The 17,609-nt window shown below is 39.0% G+C and overlaps 2 protein-coding genes across 3 annotated transcripts; both read right to left on the bottom strand.

The window, feature by feature from the left end:
• Positions 1 to 1,439: 1,439 nt before the first annotated feature.
• Positions 1,440 to 9,044, bottom strand: LOC146575416 (dual specificity protein phosphatase 3-like). Its single transcript, XM_085270126.1, has 3 exons — positions 8,758 to 9,044; positions 4,175 to 4,407; positions 1,440 to 3,895 (listed from the first exon to the last, which is right to left on the bottom strand). The coding sequence occupies exons 1-3, from the start codon at positions 8,931 to 8,933 to the stop codon at positions 3,687 to 3,689; spliced, it is 618 nt and encodes a 205-aa protein (XP_085126252.1). The 5' UTR covers positions 8,934 to 9,044; the 3' UTR covers positions 1,440 to 3,686.
• A 904-nt stretch (positions 9,045 to 9,948) lies between these two features.
• LOC146575415 (prolactin-2) lies at positions 9,949 to 12,886 on the bottom strand. 2 transcript variants are annotated; one of them, XM_085270138.1, is made up of 5 exons: positions 12,775 to 12,886; positions 11,981 to 12,093; positions 11,166 to 11,261; positions 10,736 to 10,918; positions 9,949 to 10,626 (listed from the first exon to the last, which is right to left on the bottom strand). In XM_085270138.1, the coding sequence occupies exons 1-5, from the start codon at positions 12,812 to 12,814 to the stop codon at positions 10,453 to 10,455; spliced, it is 606 nt and encodes a 201-aa protein (XP_085126264.1). In that variant the 5' UTR covers positions 12,815 to 12,886; the 3' UTR covers positions 9,949 to 10,452. The 2 variants fall into 2 exon arrangements, with proteins under 2 accessions (XP_085126264.1, XP_085126265.1); XM_085270139.1 differs by having other exon boundaries at positions 11,166 to 11,258.
• Positions 12,887 to 17,609: the final 4,723 nt, after the last annotated feature.

Below are 17,609 nucleotides of genomic sequence, written 5' to 3'. Positions count from 1 at the left end.
CTGTTTACATTATACATGCTTCCCTTAGGCAGCATCATTAGAAGACATAGCATACAATTTCACTGCTATGCAGATGACACCCAGCTCTATCTGTCCATGAAGCCAGATAACACACACCAATTAGTTAAACTGCAGGAATGTCTTAAAGACATAAAGAGCTGGATGGCCGCTAACTTTCTGCTTCTTAATTCAGATCAAACTGAGGTTATTGTACTCGGCCCTGAAAATCTTAGAAATATGGTATCTAACCAGATTCTTACTCTGGATGGCATTACCTTGGCCTCCAGTAACGCTGTGAGGAACCTTGAAGTCATTTTTGACCAGGACATGTCCTTCAATGCACATATTAAACAAATATGTAAGACTGCGTTCTTCCATTTGCGCAACATCTCTAAAATTAGAAATATCCTGTCTCAGAGTGACGCTGAAAAACTAGTTCATGCATTTATTACTTCCAGGCTGGACTACTGTAATTCATTATTATCAAGATGTCCAAAAAACTCACTGAAAAGCCTTCTGCTAATCCAAAATGCTGCAGCAAGAGTACTGACAGGGACTAGAAAGAGAGAGCAGATTTCTCCTGTTTTGGCTTCCCTTCATTGGCTTCCTGTTAAATCCAGAATTGAATTCAAAATCCTGCTCCTCACATACAAGGTCTTAAATAATCAGGCCCCATCTTATCTTAATGACCTTGTAGTACCATATCACCCTATTAGAGCACTTCGCTCTCGCTCTGCAGGCCTACTTGTTGTTCCTAGAGTATTTAAAAGTAGAATGGGAGGCAGAGCCTTCAGTTTTCAGGCCCCTCTTCTGTGGAACCAGCTTCCAGTTTGGATTCGGGAGACAGACACTATCTCTACTTTTAAGATTAGGCTTCAAACTTTCCTTTTTGCTAAAGCATATAGTTAGGGCTGGACCAGGTGACCCTGAATCCTCCCTTAGTTATGCTGCAATAGACGTAGGCTGCCGGGGATTCCCATGATGCATTGAGTTTTTCCTTTCCAGTCACCTTTCTCACTCACTATGTATTAACAGACCTCTCTGCATTGAATCATATCTGTTATTAATCTCTGTCTCTCTTCCACAGCATGTCTTTATCCTGTCTTCCTTCTCTCACCCCAACCGGTCGCAGCAGATGGCCCCGCCCCTCCCTGAGCCTGGTTCTGCTGGAGGTTTCTTCCTGTTAAAAGGGAGTTTTTCCTTCCCACTGTTGCCAAAGTGCTTGCTCATAGGGGGTCATATGATTGTTGGGTTTTTTTCTCTGTATCTATGAAGCGCCTTGAGGCGACTTGTGTTGTGATTTGGCGCTATATAAATAAAATTGAATTGAATTGAATTATGTATTGTGTAATCTATTCTAGCTGTGGATCTTGGCATGCTGAGATCTCACACCTGAGATATTTTCCTTTGAAAGAAGCCACACATTAAAGAAAGACAGCCATGTTTACTTCATTTATTTATTTATGAATATATGAAAAGAGAGCTACAACAATCACCAGCGTCATTGGATAAAGTGCACTTCATAAGAGCAGTGTCATCATCGGAAAGTCTACTGACATGACCAGTTATATCACCACTACTCAGTAATGCACATGATGATTCACAAGTCACAGGCAGACTAATGCACATTGTGAGGAATAATGCACACTTAATAATGCACACTTAATAATGCACACCATGACTCAGCAGATATACACAGATATACACAGCTGTGTGTACACAGGGCTAAAAGTGTTACTTTGACATGCTGCCGTATATAAAACTAGATATAGTTTGACAAAAACACTCATATGAACATACAAATGTGCAAAAGGCGTTGACTGAGAAGCAACTGGCAAATAATTGTCTTGTTTTGGCAGTATTAACATTACAATCAGTTTACAATTATAGAAGCTAACATTAAAGGAATTGAAAAATAGTTTCATGGTCATGATGAGAGTTAGATGATTGGATTGATACCACTGGGGCCAATAAGGGAGCACAATTCAACGTCCTGTTAATCTCATTTAGCTGTATTTCAGTTAGAAGCTCAACAGAGGGCACTTGCAAGATGGTCCTCAATGACTGCAAGCAAAAGGAGTTCAATGGCTAAAGGAACAACAAATTGAACGGTACCGCTTATCTCTATCCCTTTTATTTTGAAAAATGTGATTTATGGATACCCTCAAATTTTAGATTTGTGGGGGGTTTTCTCAGAAACTGGGAGAACAGTGATTGCAACAACAAATGAAGCACTGTATCATATCATTATTTAAGCTATACTCCACTACACACACACGTACACGCACAGGAGAAGCTCAAAAAGGATATTCTTAACTACTCATAACTATTATACAGCACTGGGATAATGAAAAGGATCATTTGATGTGGTATCTGGTATTTGTAGTGGGATTAAAAATCAAATCTCTTCATGGTCATGATTCATCTTGTAGCCTGTTAGCTGGATTCATGACCCAAATGTTAATATTTAAGGTTTTTCTGAAACATCAGTGGTAAAAATGGAACCTAAACCATTAAAAAAAGGGAGTATGTTACTGTTGAGCTCTGTATTAGAAGTTCTCTGATACCACGTGTTTGTATACTAAATATGTACAAAGCTACTTTTAGCAGGTAGCTAGCATAGCTTGAAAAATAAGAAAAAGAAAAAACAAAACAAAGAGCCTACCTTTGCATAATGGTACACACAAAACTGTAAAGCTCAATATTTAACATGCTTTTCCTTGTTTGATTAAATTTCTACAAAAATACTATATACCAAAATGTCTAACTATAATTCTTCTGATATTTATATTAGCTACTGTGCTACAGCGTAGCATTTTCCTTTGTGCTAAGCTAACTGGCAGCTGTAGGTTTGTGTTTTACAGTCAATCTTTTCATCCAACTCTCATAAATAATTAGTTCTTTTTAGCAGGTCCAATCATATTAAAGTACATTAGTTTCTCTTTAATAAAAAGGTAACCATCTGGCAATGTAAAACATTTTAACATTTCTCTATAAAGCACAATAACTGTAGAATGATGTTTAGACTGAAAAATACTTTTGAGGCAGGCTATCAGATGTGAGGTCAGAATATGTGCACTTACCTAAAGCATATACTAAACATCGATATTGTACATAAGTGTCAGAGTATTAGAAGTTGAAAAATAGCTATTATATCTTTCCAACTAGTGCAATAAAATCATTGATTCGATTTGAAAAATCACAGTATCCACTTGAAGTCCCCTTCGGCAGCGGCTGCCACTGAGACATTTGGCAGTGTTTTCAGGAGAGAAGCCAACACTAAGGGCTCGACCCCACGAGGGCGGAAGAGAAAGGAAGCTTCAATGAGAAAAGGCGGTGACAGTATCACACAGAACTATACTATCTAAATTTTCACCACTTTCAACATATATAAATGTATATCAACATTTACTTCTTAATCTTAAAATGTTCTCTGAAACAGTGAGCAACAGGAAAATATTTACGCTACACAGACTGGATCTGAAAAATACGAGGTGAGCTCAGATGAACGTAATATTCACAGACGTGAGACCCTGTAAACATGCTGGGAATTCAGTGTACCCGAATTTACACATTAAATTCCATGTTTAGCAGGCACTCCCTCACATATTTGTGGCTCGTTCAGGCTGTAGAACAAGTGAAAGGACGGGTGTGCGATTAAGCATAAGCATGCTTTCCTGCCTGCCTCATTTGTTCCAGAGCTTCCCCTCAGCGGACAGCCTCTGGTTTAGCCGACAGAGCTGCCGAAGGAAGCCGTCGTTGGGTCCGATCTCTCTTTTCTGTCGGATCATGGCCAGAGCAGTGTGGATGTCCATGTTCTGTTGCAGCATCAGGTAGGCGATAACTAAGGTAGGCGAGCGGCTGTAGCCCTCCCTGCAATGGACGTACACTTTACCTACAGAGGAAAAGAGATGCAGGTGTTACAGTTTGATCAAAAGCCCTCAAACCTGTGCAAAGTTATCACCTGACAAATCTAATTCTAATCTAATACGTGTTGGCCTCAAAGTATGAAGCTTATGAAACTTGCCACTCCTTTTACAACCTAATGGCAAACATTGTCTTTCTTTTTTGTTCTAGCCAGCGTCTTGACTGACGAGAACTTCTTGCAGTTAGCGTGATATGACTGTATTTTTTCAAATACTTCACATACATCTGTGTGCTCCTCTATTCTGACCTTTTTTGTTTTTGTACGCCAGAGCCTTCTCGATAAAGTCGGCCGCCTCTTCAAAGTAAATGCTGATATCAAAGTGGTCTGTGTCGCTGGCCGGTATGCCGTGGTAGATGATGCCTGTGCCAGCATAGAACTCAGCACTGGTGTTGACGTGCATGAAGGAGTTTCCCTCTGCAGCGTTCAGGATGTGGGTGATGCCCAGGCGCTTCAGGCGCATCACATTCGTCGCCACAAATCTGCATCAAGAAAAGAACAGAAGCAAATATGCAATATGAAGGGGACCTTACAGGTTGTGCTTAATATCAACGTGACAACACACTAAACACAGTCTGACCCCTGTTACTCAGTGCTTGGACTACTGCAAAAGGTTTTCGTGAAATTTCTACGCTGTGTGGCTTTGGACTCGCCACAATCGCAAACAATGCATGTCATAAAATTTTGTGTAACCTCAGTTTGTCTATATGATCTTCTTGTAGTCATCTCTTTCCTCTCAACTCCCAACCAGAAACAGCAGACGACTGTCCTCGTTCTGCTGTTGGCCTCTTCCTGTTAAAAATGAGTTCTTCCTCCCCACCACTGCTAAATGCTTGATCTTATGGGATCATCTGATTGTTGGAGCTTTCTCTCTGATACTGTAGGTCCTTTCTGCAGATTACTGTGACACGATACTAGAGAATTAAAATTGAATTTGAAAGTAGAATAAAAGAGTAATTATGACTAAAAGAACAAACCCGCCTCCCTTGCTTACTGATGTGCTGCCAGTATCTGTCTTGCTTCCTGTCTTTGCACTGTTAGATATGTTTGCTGCACAGAACTACGTCCTTGGCTTTCATTTATCCGCATTTGGTTCCTATTCTCTCAAGCTTTATCTGCAGCAAGCACGAAGAGTAAACAAAATACCCATTCATGGCTAAAACTGGCAGTTAGGTTGCTTTGAATGGCACCATTGTTGAGTTCATTATAAACATTGGCAATTATCTAATGACAATTTTTTCACATGCAGTTAATTCATGCACTGAAATCAGTGCAGTCTGGCTGTGAGGAGAAGTGCTGGGAGTGTCCAGCAGAGGCCAGCAGACGCCAGACTATCAAATGAAATAATTTCAAGGTAACGGTGCTAAAACTGAGAAACTAAATATGGAAACATGGCTCCAGACAAACTGTGATTTGTTTTAAACTATATATTATGGAAGCCTGCTGGCTAAGTGTGACTTAATGGAAATAAGCCAACATTAACAACACCTGTGCATTTCTTGCTTTTACAACACAAAACACAATTCATGTTGTTCATTCATTATTCATTCTGCAACAAGGTAATAAATGTTTTTCTGAATCAGGTAACTATGGGCTGTGAATCTCCAGAACAGTCTACATAAACATCTACATTCATGGACTCCATTGATGAAGTCAAACAAGGATTATATCAGTAGTTATAATAGTCAGATCCACCCCTTGCTTTTAGCACCTTCACAAAGGCCCATCCCTAACCAGTGGTTGATATCACGGTGACTGTATTCATCTTTTATATACAGTCTATGCTCACTAGCAATTACAGGTTAATGAACCTGAGCTGTTGCTGATGGTGTTTCTTCAGTTTTAACAGATTCTTCTGGAGAACACAAGACTGCAAGCTAAAGAAGGAAGTGTAGTGTCACTCATGTTTCTGTCTCATGTTTCCTTTTCCCATCATATAAATGCACTGCTGTGCCTCAGAGAGATGTGCTTCTTTTCACTGTGAACTTCTGGGAAGGCTGCCTCACTTAGCACCTCCTGCCTCAGAGATGTAAAGAGCTAAAAATAGAGCAGACTGCAGACTGGTGCTCAAACTGCACGCCAGCTCAGTGGAATCAGGACAGATACATGAAAGCATAAACACAGCAGCTGAGGAAGAAGGATGCGTGGGTGCATGTTATGTGCAGATATGCTTCCCTTATCTATCCAAGCCTATGTTTGTGAGGAGGACATTTGTTGAGATCTAACAGAGAGGGCTTCTGCTCTGTCCTTCACATATACTAGAGAGGTCTTGCTATGACTCACAGGTCTAAAAAACAAAAGTGCTGCTGTAAAGCTTTTAGAGTCAGCCATGTAAAATTTATTTTCTTTCAAATCTAGAATATTCCTCACTGCATACAGCTTACATTAAAGAGCTGTGAAGGAATTCAAATGATGTTTACCTCAAACTTTAACATTAGCATTAGTTCATTAGAATTCCAGTACTTTTTAATTATCAATTATATTATATGATTAAAAAACATGATTATCTGTCATCTAATAAACATTGTGACTACCTTTTAGAATTGGTTATGTTTATTGGGGGGAAAGAGTGTTTCTGAGCGTGAGATAAGAAGACGCCATGTAGTGTCACGTGTTAGCAGCAAATGTTTCACTACAGTAAGCTAACACTTAGGCTAGCTATCACAGAGATTATGAACAAAGTTAAACAAATGTCTGATTCCACTGAATCAGAGCCTCTAAAGCTTCATGAACATGCTTCATGTCATTTGTATAATCAGCCTTAAAAGACAATTTTGAAAAAGAAAAAAAAGATTGTTTCTACCAACGATCAAGCTCCAAAAACTACCCGACATCAACTGAAAGCTTCTTTAACGTCTTGGAGGTCAAATCTGCGACAGACTTACTTCTTTTAAACTCCACACATGTAATATACAATGAAAGATTTCAGCTAAACATCTGAAGTCTACATTTTGACACAAACTTGTTAACATCATCGGGGTAAACTAAAAGTACTTTGGAACATTCCTGTTTGATAAATAAGTCAAAAACAAGTTCAGCTGATGCCATAGATATCACCATTTGAACCTCATTTGAATGTCCTCCTTAGACTTTCTAGCAGGACAAAGATTGTGTTCAAGAACAGGTTTCTGCTATATCATTGTGTATTACAGTTAAAACAAACATTCTTATTGGAAAAAAGAGAAGTAAAATACAAACATTGTGTCATTGTTCTATTGAGCTAACCATTTTCATAATCACCTGGTTGCATCCCTGGGTTTATAGTGCTAACGTTGTGTACGTTATGTACAGAGAAGTTCTGGTTGTGCATAAGTAGCTTATGCACATCTAAATGTTCCACTTATAAGAATCTGAGTAAGTGCAAAAGACATTGTGTGGCCATCTGTTTACAACCATCTACCAACTGGGTTAGTTTCTGTTTTAAAAATGCTCATTACACAGAGACGGTCTCATTACCCTTCTTCTCTGTGCAGAAACAATGTAAACATGTGCGGTCGTACTTCAACCAGCTGTCACCAGGGAGATGAGAGTTGTAACCATGTTTTCTGGGTGTCTTTGGCATCTTGTACTCATCCTTCTTAGTGCATGCTTAACTAGGCAAGCTCCTCCCCCATGGCAAATGAACTTAGTGTTTTGTCCTATTTCCTTTTTTATGTCTGTCTTGTCTTTCTTCCTCCCCACTGTTGCCACATGCTACTAATACAGATCATTCACTCTCTATAATATAAAGCCCAATGAGATGACTGGTACTATATTAATAACATTTAACTGAAGTAAATTTCAACCAATCCCTCTACGTTGGCCTGTATTTCACTTTCCTTAACATGCAGCCCTCTATTTGTATTTCAATTGCCGATACGTTTAACTTATAGAGGGGCTTTATAAGCTTTAGGGGAAAGCACTGACTTATGTGATGAATCAGCTCATCAATTTACAAATTCTGAAACACATTTTGTAATTTTGATTTTCTACAGTACTATAACAGACACCTCTTAGCTTTTCATGTATTTTCAAACTGTACTTTTTGGAGTACTGGAAAATAAATGTGTCCGTCTCTAACTTTGGGTCGACGTCTGTTGTTCAAACATGCTATAGGCTACAAATAAAACATGATTTCAGACACCCTGGATGTCTGAGGTATAGTTTATCGTTTCAAAAAATTTAATTCAACACAGTTCAGTGTGCCATCAATGCTGACCATGCAGAAATCAGTAAAAGTAGAGCATGCCTCTGTGGATGCTCTGCAGGTTAAGAACATGAGCTATTTATAAACTCCTCCACTCCTACCATTTTTCCCTCTCCCCTCCACCTCTTCAAAAATTAAACAGACTGTGAAGGCCATGGTATGCTGGTTGGTTTCCTGCATCCTTTTATTTTATTTCACACTCAGACAAGAGAAAAAATGGATTTTGCCATACCATACGATTTTTAACAAATCTAAATATGTCATATATGTGACAGTGCTGGTTAACAGCAATAAGTCCTTTTAGTAAGCTCAAGCTAAAGTATTCATTCTCTGGAGCGTCTAGATCTTTCTACAGCGCATGAGTGAAGCGTGCTCGTGCAAAGCAAACAGATGCAATGATGTGTTTACATCTTTCATTACTCAGTGAATCCTCTCTGCAGCCTGACCTTTCCTCGTCATATAGGTATAATCTAATAACAATAATAACTTCATTCATATTCTCCATATTTTTCTGTAAGTTTCATAGTGCATCCTGCACGTATGAGCACATTTTCAGAATGATACAGGCTTTTTACAAACACGTGGTCATAATGAAGGATTTGTATTGTCTATAAAAAGCGCTTTATACATGACAACAATGACTCACGCATTGCCGACGTATATCCTCGGGTAGACCTCGTGGAAGTGTTTTGTTGGCCAGCTGTAGAAGCCGCTTTCGTCCGTCAACAGATCGTTGAGTTGCTGGAGTGACACCTCAAAGCTGGACATGTCGAATCGGTTGGAAGCCGATGTCTTCACCTGTTGGTTATGTTTGTTCTTCATGTCCGAAGCAAAGCAGTGGATCCGCCGAGAAGGAATGAACGTGGCAGATAGGTATCGGCTTACGAGGCTGATGGAGCGCTCTGCTGCTCTGAACAGCGCGCTGCTCAGTGTGGGGTAGATTAAACGCACCGACAGGGCCGGAGCGCCCGTATGGGCGGCCCTGGGCCAATGGTCCCCACCATGGTGGGAGAGAAAAGAGGAGAAAATTGCATTAGAGTATCATAATAATAATAAGTGTTATTACATTTTCACACTTTTCTCTCTTGTTTAAATACTCTCAAAGTTCAAACCTTTGTAGAAAAATAAGTCCAGTTTATAAAATGAAACTAAAGATCAAACCCTGTTTTCATGAGCAGAACATGGGAATAGAGCAGCTGCCAGAGAATTCAGCATTAAACAGTTAATGGTACGGAAGTAGAAAAAGCAAGAAGAATGAGTTAAGTAAAGTTTGACTTATCTGACTGTTTTGTTTCGTTTAATGTGCCTTATAATGCGGGAGTACATATATATATATATATATATATATATATATATATATATATATATATATATATATATTGCAACTGTTATCATCATTGTGAGTCAGGTCAAGTTGATTTAAACTTATTTGCTAGCTTCTCAGCCTGTGGCACAGCCCGTCTGGCTTTGTGTAAATATTGTAGTTTGTACTTGAATATTGTCAGCAAAATCCTAGGGTTTTATTAGCCTGTTATTTAGCGGCTACCTTTGTTTTTAGACACTCCATACACCTATAGCACCTAGCTTCACCTTAGCACAACACCCTATCTTCCAAATATGGTTGTTTCTGGCTCGAATACTGCTCTACATAAATACTGTCAAATTGACGCTTTAAAATGTGAATCAACAATTCTGTAGGTAAGACCACTGTGAAACGTCTGTGAGGTCTGTCTTTTGTATACAGTCTATGGTCACCAAGAAACTTGAGTGTATTCCTATTCTTTCCACAGGTATTGCATTTCCCATGAAAAAACAAACAAACACATAAATAACAGAATTTCACCGTGCAAGATTTTTTTTTATTGAAATACAGATTTTTAAGAAATCGTTTACTTAAAAGGCACTGAATTCACAAAGCTTTTTAAAAGACACGACTCAAGTCAAATGCTGCAGTTTCTCATCAACTAAGCACTAGTTAGGAAGAAAACATAACTCTTCATTGAAGCCCTAGATTTCATCTTTAGTAGATTAGCTTTCAGGGGATTCTGCTGCAACAGAAGGAAAAGACAAGGAGGAGTCACAGAGATTTTACACACAGAATTAGCTCAGTGGAAAGTAAGATCACTGTTTTACTCACTGTGCTAAAAGAGTCAAACCATGGATAGTTTCCTGCCTTATAATTCCTCCTTATCCTTAATCCCTGAAGCCTAAAAAGCTTACTAATTAGCAAACCAGATAATATCTAAGACAGCAAATTTCTATCATGAGCAATTCTCTATTTGATAAGCAATAGAAGCTGTAAGAACGATCTTTTCACAGATTCAGGCTGGACAGCCACTCTTCAGCACATCTGGGGTTGCATGTTTGCTGCCCGGCAGCGCAGGACTTTCAAGAAGCTGTCGATCTTGTGCGAGTCCCGGCGAAAGCAGGACAGCAGTTTGGTAATCTTGTCCTGGCCGATCTCATTGGTCTCTATGAATGGAAGTGAAGTGATGGTCTGAGCAGCTGGACCCATCTGGACACAAACAGAGTCCGGGAAAAATTATTTTCATTTGACTTTATTTTTAAATATTCTTGGTTCAAATAAATGCATATTCAGAAATTATTGTTTGCAGCCCACACACCTTGCTAGATAGTATATCCAGGCCATCCTTAAGGTCTTTGGAGTGCTCCTGCATCTTCTGGATAGTTTTGGATAAGGTGCTTTGGGCTGAGTACGGGAGGACGTTAGTAGAGGAGGACAGGACTACAAGAGGGTCCGACCAAGCCTGCAGGAGGGAGCGAGCCAGGGACAACAGATCTGACTCCTAGAGGAGAAATCCAAACAATAAGGTGAAGGAGATTTTGGGAAAACAGAGGAAAACATGTGTGCACATAATGTCTCAGTGAGATGAAGACACCTTTGTTCTCGTTGGCTTTAAACTACTGTTTGAAGGGGCTCTTGAATAAATTGTGCCTTGTGTGAGCAGAGATGCAGAGATATTGAAGATATCAGAGATATGACATAGCAACAGTGTGACGGAGAGTAGGCAAGGTTGAAGTAAAATGACTTACTGATACTTGAAGTGCTTGTTCCTTGTCAGTGGGGGTCTGTAGAGAGGAGGTGTGGCACGCATGAACCCTGTCTATAGGGAATACTTCAGAGCCCTGCTGTTTAAGTAAATGGGAAAAAATCAGACAGATTGTTCAGGCTTTAGCATGCTGACTTTTATTGATCACTGATAGCAATACTCTTTTCTGGCATTGTTGTATTATACTCAATTGAAAATAGCATTTGTATTTTATTTTATTCTATTGTATATAGTATTTTTATTTTATTCTATTCTATTCTATTGTGTACAGTTGTGTACAGTATCTTATTCTTATCTTATTCCAGTGTTTTTCTAATTTTTCTATATAACTTTGCACTATCCACTTTTCAGCGCAATTCAATAAAACTTTATTGATCCTGAAGGTCGACCCATGAAGGAAACCTGGTTAAGGCTGCCGACCTTTTGCCAGAGACATCTTACACTTATGACCATACATATTTTCTGCTGTAACAAAACAAATTTCCCAAGTGTGGGACTAATAAAGGTTATCTTAACTTACCTTATAACCAACAACTGCTTGGCAGGCTTTAATTCAACACAAAGGCTGCTGCTTTTTCAAGAGTTTAACCAAATGTTGTAACTTAGAAAACTGCTAATGAGGCAGCTTCAAGCAGACCCACTGCACTGCATGTCGAGCTAATAAGGAAGCATCAGCGTTTAAACAGGAAGTTTGTGTTTTTTATGTTTAGGGAGACTGTGACATTTTATTTACAGTGCAAACACAGACAGACACACACACACACACACACACACAGACACACACACACAGGTACAGACCAGCTCCTGGGTGAGCATCGTGCTGAGCGCGTGCAGTTGGTCAGACTGTTGAGAGGCTCGATAGATGAGGTCGTTGATGGGGACGGCTCTGCACATTGCCACCACACACAACACTGTGAAGCATGAAAAGATGAGCGGAGGCAGAGTTAGAGAAAGCAGCTGCAGGGCCACAGTTTGGTGTCCTTTTGGCTTTTTTCCTTTTATTTAATAAGTACACTCCTCAAGCAGTCTTTCAGCTACATTTATAACCTGTTCTATAAAAGGTCTCATACAAATAGCTGTAAAAGTTTAAAATAAAAGTTTTCATTTATCATTATTATTAGCACTGTCCTCTTAAGGGCTGCCAAACCAACAATAATAGAATTTGAGCAATGCCGTGGCTTTATACTCATAATATTATTAAATCTGGTGCAGTGAATCATAAATAAACAAAAAATAAATGCAGGTTATTTCACATCTTTGTAAATTATTTTTCTAAGATGAATGATTGAAGGAATAATTTTTCATATCATATATATACTGCATCTCTGATGTATGGTAACTTTTGTCTTCCAAATCTTTCACATTTAAATGAATATTTGTGCGAGAGATTTCCGAAATGTGGTTGCTAAAGACCAAAACTTTGACTGTGAGCTGGTGAGCAAACTGGTAATATTGGTTCTAACTGTAATTAAGCTAAAATCCTCTTATGGGTAGAATCTCAGGTTTAATGTTTTTCATTTCTTTACATTTTTTGAGCAAGTAAATGATCTGTAGAGCACTATGAAGCTTTGTATTGGCTGAGCTCTTCTCACCCATCACGAGTTTGCCTCCCCTGATTCTTCTCTGAGCCATCTCTCTTCTTTTGCCGTCCGTCAGCTTCTGGTTCCTCGTCTTCTTGTCACTTTTGCCTTTTGCTCCTTTGTGCCTCCATTTTATAATTTCTTGGCTCCGGTCGTTTGGTTATGCAGCAGCAGGGTGACTCTGTGCTAATTACCAAGAACGTGCTGGAACCAGTTTATAATGAGAAACATGGCAGAGGGGCTTTGAATGGATGCAACAGGACGTAATTGCAGTTTGACAACTCTGTGTGTGTTTGTGTGTGTTGCATGAAGGTGGAAAACGTCCCTCCTTACTCTTAATTGACTGAATAAATAAAAACATTAATGTTCTGTAATAGCACGGTGGCACCTGCAGGTTCACGTGACTGACCAACAGCTTCTCAGGTGTTCTTTTTAGTATTTCAAGTTTCCAGCTTCAACTTTTCTACTCTTGATATTTATTGTTCTTTTAAGTCTGAAATGGTTTTTACAGGTTCTGTTTTTTCTAAAATCCAACTAATTTGAAGATTTGCAGTCAGAGTTCGTCATAGCACAGAAACACTACTGCAGGTTAGTCATGACCTTCTTATGGCTTCTGCTTGTTCTTCTTGGCCTCAGATCAGCGTTCATCAGCATAGCCAGTTGTACTTGTCCAAATGACACAAATAAACTACCGACATAAAGACCTGGACCTCTAATTAGTTTTCTAATTCTAAATTCAGAAAAACCAAGGTTATTGTACTTTGTATATAAATCTTAGAAAGATGGTGTCAAATAAGATGTTTAGTATTGATGTCATTACCTTGGCCAAAACGGTGACACTGTGAAGATTTTTATTCAGGTGTCATTTAACACTCACATTAAAAACATGTCAGACTGATATCTTTCATCTCCTACAATTTGGAAAACTGTGTGTTCAAGTTGTGTTTTCTATTCTCAGCTATTAATCAGGTTGTTGTAAAACCTTCTTGAAAAACCTTCAGCTGAAAAGACGACAACAAGAAGCAGAACGGGGCCTAGAAAGACGGTTCATGTTTCTCCCATTTTAATTTTTCTTCATTGGCTCACATTTCAGTCAAAAAATGGACTTAAAAGAGTAAATGGTTACACTCACTTGTTCCTTAAAGGACTTTTGATAATTTAGGAAGGAACAAAATTAAGATTAAGGAGTATGTTCTTTTGGCTCATGAAGAATTCCTACAAATGCACATATATAATGTTGTAATACAATACAAACTGTGCCAACAACAAACAAAAGACAACAGACTGTGCAAAATGTTAACCCCACCCCCACTCAAGGCGTAGTCGATAATCTGCCCTGCAAGCTGGGATGGTCTGGGATAGACCGATGACTGTAGAACTGATCCACATTCATTGGTTCAAATACTCACCTGACACGTCTGCTTGAACTGAAAGCTGTTTCAAAGATGGTTTCATACTGAAGTCTTAATATAAAGTCGAACTTGCACTAACTGCTGAATTTAAACACACCAGTTTAAGTCTTCGATGATTTTGCGGTTAATTTCAATTAAACTACAAAAGGGGAAACATTTTTTTATTTTTTATTTTAAGAAATAAAAACTATTCCATTTGTGAAACTGAGAAAAAAACCCCGAGGGTTTTGAAGATATGTGAGTGCCAGTGTTTTTATAGAAAAGTGCAAACTTGATGTAATCACAATAAGGAAGAGAAAATGGGGCGTTCAAGACTCTAACGTGACAAAATGTATTACTATCTTAGTTGACAAAATAATTTTGGTCAGTGTTGATGTCCTTCGATAAAAGTTTGTTGACTGATTAGTTGGGCTTTAACATGATAAACAGACAGTTGGTTACATAATGGAACAAATGAGGTGTTATTGTTGAAAACGGGCCTCTGTACACGTGTAGATGTTTCATTAAACCCCATCCATGATTCATGATCAAAGTTACTGTTAAACATTCATATTTTTACATTTCTGACTAATTTGCTGTTACTAATGTTAAATCCTCCCAATTCTTTCGATCTTTGGGCTGAAGGAAGGACAATACTCGGTGTATCAATGCTCAATCAACAATCTTTAATTCCATACAATTCAACACTTTATGAGCATAAACCATCCGGATGGGGAGACATGCATGCAGAGGGTCACAGCAAATCTCAAACTGGTGGAGGGTTACTCAAACTCTTATAGCCTCTAGTGGCCCACACCTAGTCGTAAAAGCCTAAACATTCACATTCTTTCTCTCACACAGCGCCTAAGTTATGACCTCGGCTCCTTGTTTTTCTGCTCCCAACAAGGTGGTGGGGTGAACCTCCTGTGGAATGTGCTCTGTCTCCTCTGCTATCAGAGCACCAAGGCCCTGACTCTCTGCACACAATATTCTCTTCTTAACTCAGCAGTATAGTGCATCATAAAACAATATCATCCATTCACAATAAATCAGCAGTCTAATGTAATGCAAATCAGTTTAACTAATGCAAGAGTTATCACCTTCTTCTAATTCAGGAGAATAATGCAAACTAAAACTACATAATAATTTCACAATCATTAATCAGGGGTATAACATGGCATAAGATAATATTATAATCCCACACTAAACATCAAACAGGATTTACACGTTTTCAGAAAACAACACATTTTAAATTCTCTCCACACTTCTGAGCTGTAGTGTAGATTTGTAGATCTATTATAGAAGATGATATAGAAGTATGAGGACAGGGAGACACTGTTAAAACGTTATGAGCTGTCTTGCTGCAGAGAAAGTGGAGTCTGTCATCCTTGAAATGCTCCCTAGATAGGCAGCTGGCAGGATTGAACGATGCTCTGCCTCTGTGGTCAAGTACAGACATCCATGAGCCACTGATGAGCGTGACAGGTCAGGAAGCATGCATGAAGTGGACGTGTTAGGGAGAGTTTGCCATCAGAGTTAAAACACTTCAACTCAGTTTTTGATGATAGACACAACTAAAAATCCTGATCAGTTACAGACACACGTACACATGTAAAAGTTTGGAGTCAGCTTGTTTGGATCCCTGCAATCTTCTGTGACAGTGTGTGAGTGCAGTACCTCTGCCCCGTCTCCTGGAGCCCACAGTGTTTATCCTGGATTCATAACTATCTGCAAATAATCCTGTGAAACTTTACCACATAACAGTGCACTTATGTAGATATTTCACTAAATCTCATTCGTTACTTATGATAAATGTTACCAGTGATTGTTTATATTTCTTTACATTTCCAATAATTTAGTAAAACATTAAAGAAAATTTCACTGTTGTGAGAAAATAAGACGTTTCTAATTCACTTCAGACTTTTGAGCTGTAGTGTAGATTGCAATGTCACGGTCCTGGGTCGGTGACCCAGCGTTTTCTGTTTTGTATTGTTAATCTTTGATTTCTTGATGTCTTTGTTTGTTCGTAGGTTTTGGTTCTGTGTCAGTATCGGGTCTGAGTTTTCCAGGTGTCCCTTTTAGTTCAGTGTCAAGTCTGTGTCTTGAGAATTGTCTCTTGTTTCCTGTTTTACTTTGAAGGTTCATGTCTGATGTCAGTGTATTCAGTTTTGCTTCCCCTGTCTCGTCTTGTCAATTACTCCCAGCTGTGTTCCCCACCTGTTTGTAATCTCCCTGTGTTCTTTTGTGTGTATGTAAGTCATGTCTACTCGTGTACTAGTTGCTGGTCTGTGTGTGAGTCAACTGTGACCCTACTGTGTATTCTCCGTGTGTTTTCCCTGCCGTCCACCTTCCTGTGCCTCTGCTCACCCTCCCTCATGTTCGTGTTCATGTTTGCTGTTTAGTTTTTCCCAGTTCAGATTATCTTTAGTTCCGTTTTGCCATTTTTCACCTTGTGCTTTATTTTACAATAAACCACCTTCACATCTCAGCGAGTGCCTGCACTTGGATCCTCATTTATTTTCTCCACACGGCTCATCCCATGTGACAGTGTATGGTTATGTTATAGGAGTACCAGGACAGGGAGCCACTGTTAAAAAGTCATGAGCTGTGTTGCTGCAGAGAAAGTTGTTCACTCTGGTGGTTCTTTGAGTTTCTAAAAGTTGAATGGGATGTAGTCTGCCCCTCTGTGGAACCAGGTCCCAGTTTGAATTCAGAACACAGACACTCTCTTCTTCTAAGATTAGACACAAAACTTTCTTCTTTAATAAATATTTATTTATAGTTACAGATCAATCAGCTGTCCGTGACCCATCCTTACAGGCTACAACTGCTGGTTAACCTGCCATCATGCACTGAGCACTTCTGCTCCACTCTTGTCTTTCCCTCTGAGTGAGTTAAAATATCCCGACTGCATCTCAGTAACATTTTTCTGTGCTCTCCCATCAGGTGTCAGGTTTCTTCCTGTTAAAAGGGAGTTTTTCCTCCTCACTGTCCCCAAGTGTTTGGTCTGAGAGGATTGTTTGATCTATTACTGTAGGGTTTTTACTTTATAATATAAGACAATTGTTAGTGGTGCTATGTAAATCAAATGGACTAAAATTCAACTTGAATGTGACTCCTAATCAAACCTAAAGTCATCCCAACCAATGTGAACATTCAGCACAATAAAATACGATGAAATCAACCACGCTGGCTACATAGAAGCAAAAGCAGCAGCTTCTTCCTGAGGTCCTCCTCAGCTCCAAACCCACCAGTGGAGGCGCTGTTTAACAACCAGCAGCTGTTATACTTAGTTTATAATTTAATAATTTCATTCTATGAAAATAAACTGTTTGAAAATAAGCATTTTAAAAAAGATTGTTTCATTGTTGATTGTTTCATTGTATGGTTTATTCTTTATGTATGTAAGTTCTTAAACTGCATACATGTATATATGAATGACTCACTCATATGCTG

The sequence above is a fragment of the Mchenga conophoros genome, linkage group LG4 (genome assembly GCF_057382185.1).
Source record: "Mchenga conophoros isolate Kocher_MC1m ecotype Shallow Benthic linkage group LG4, M_conophoros_male_GT1.1, whole genome shotgun sequence".
NCBI classification, from domain to species: domain Eukaryota; kingdom Metazoa; phylum Chordata; class Actinopteri; order Cichliformes; family Cichlidae; genus Mchenga; species Mchenga conophoros.
The sequence above is the reverse complement of the archived record's forward strand: the minus strand, read 5'-3'. Positions and strand labels throughout refer to the sequence as shown.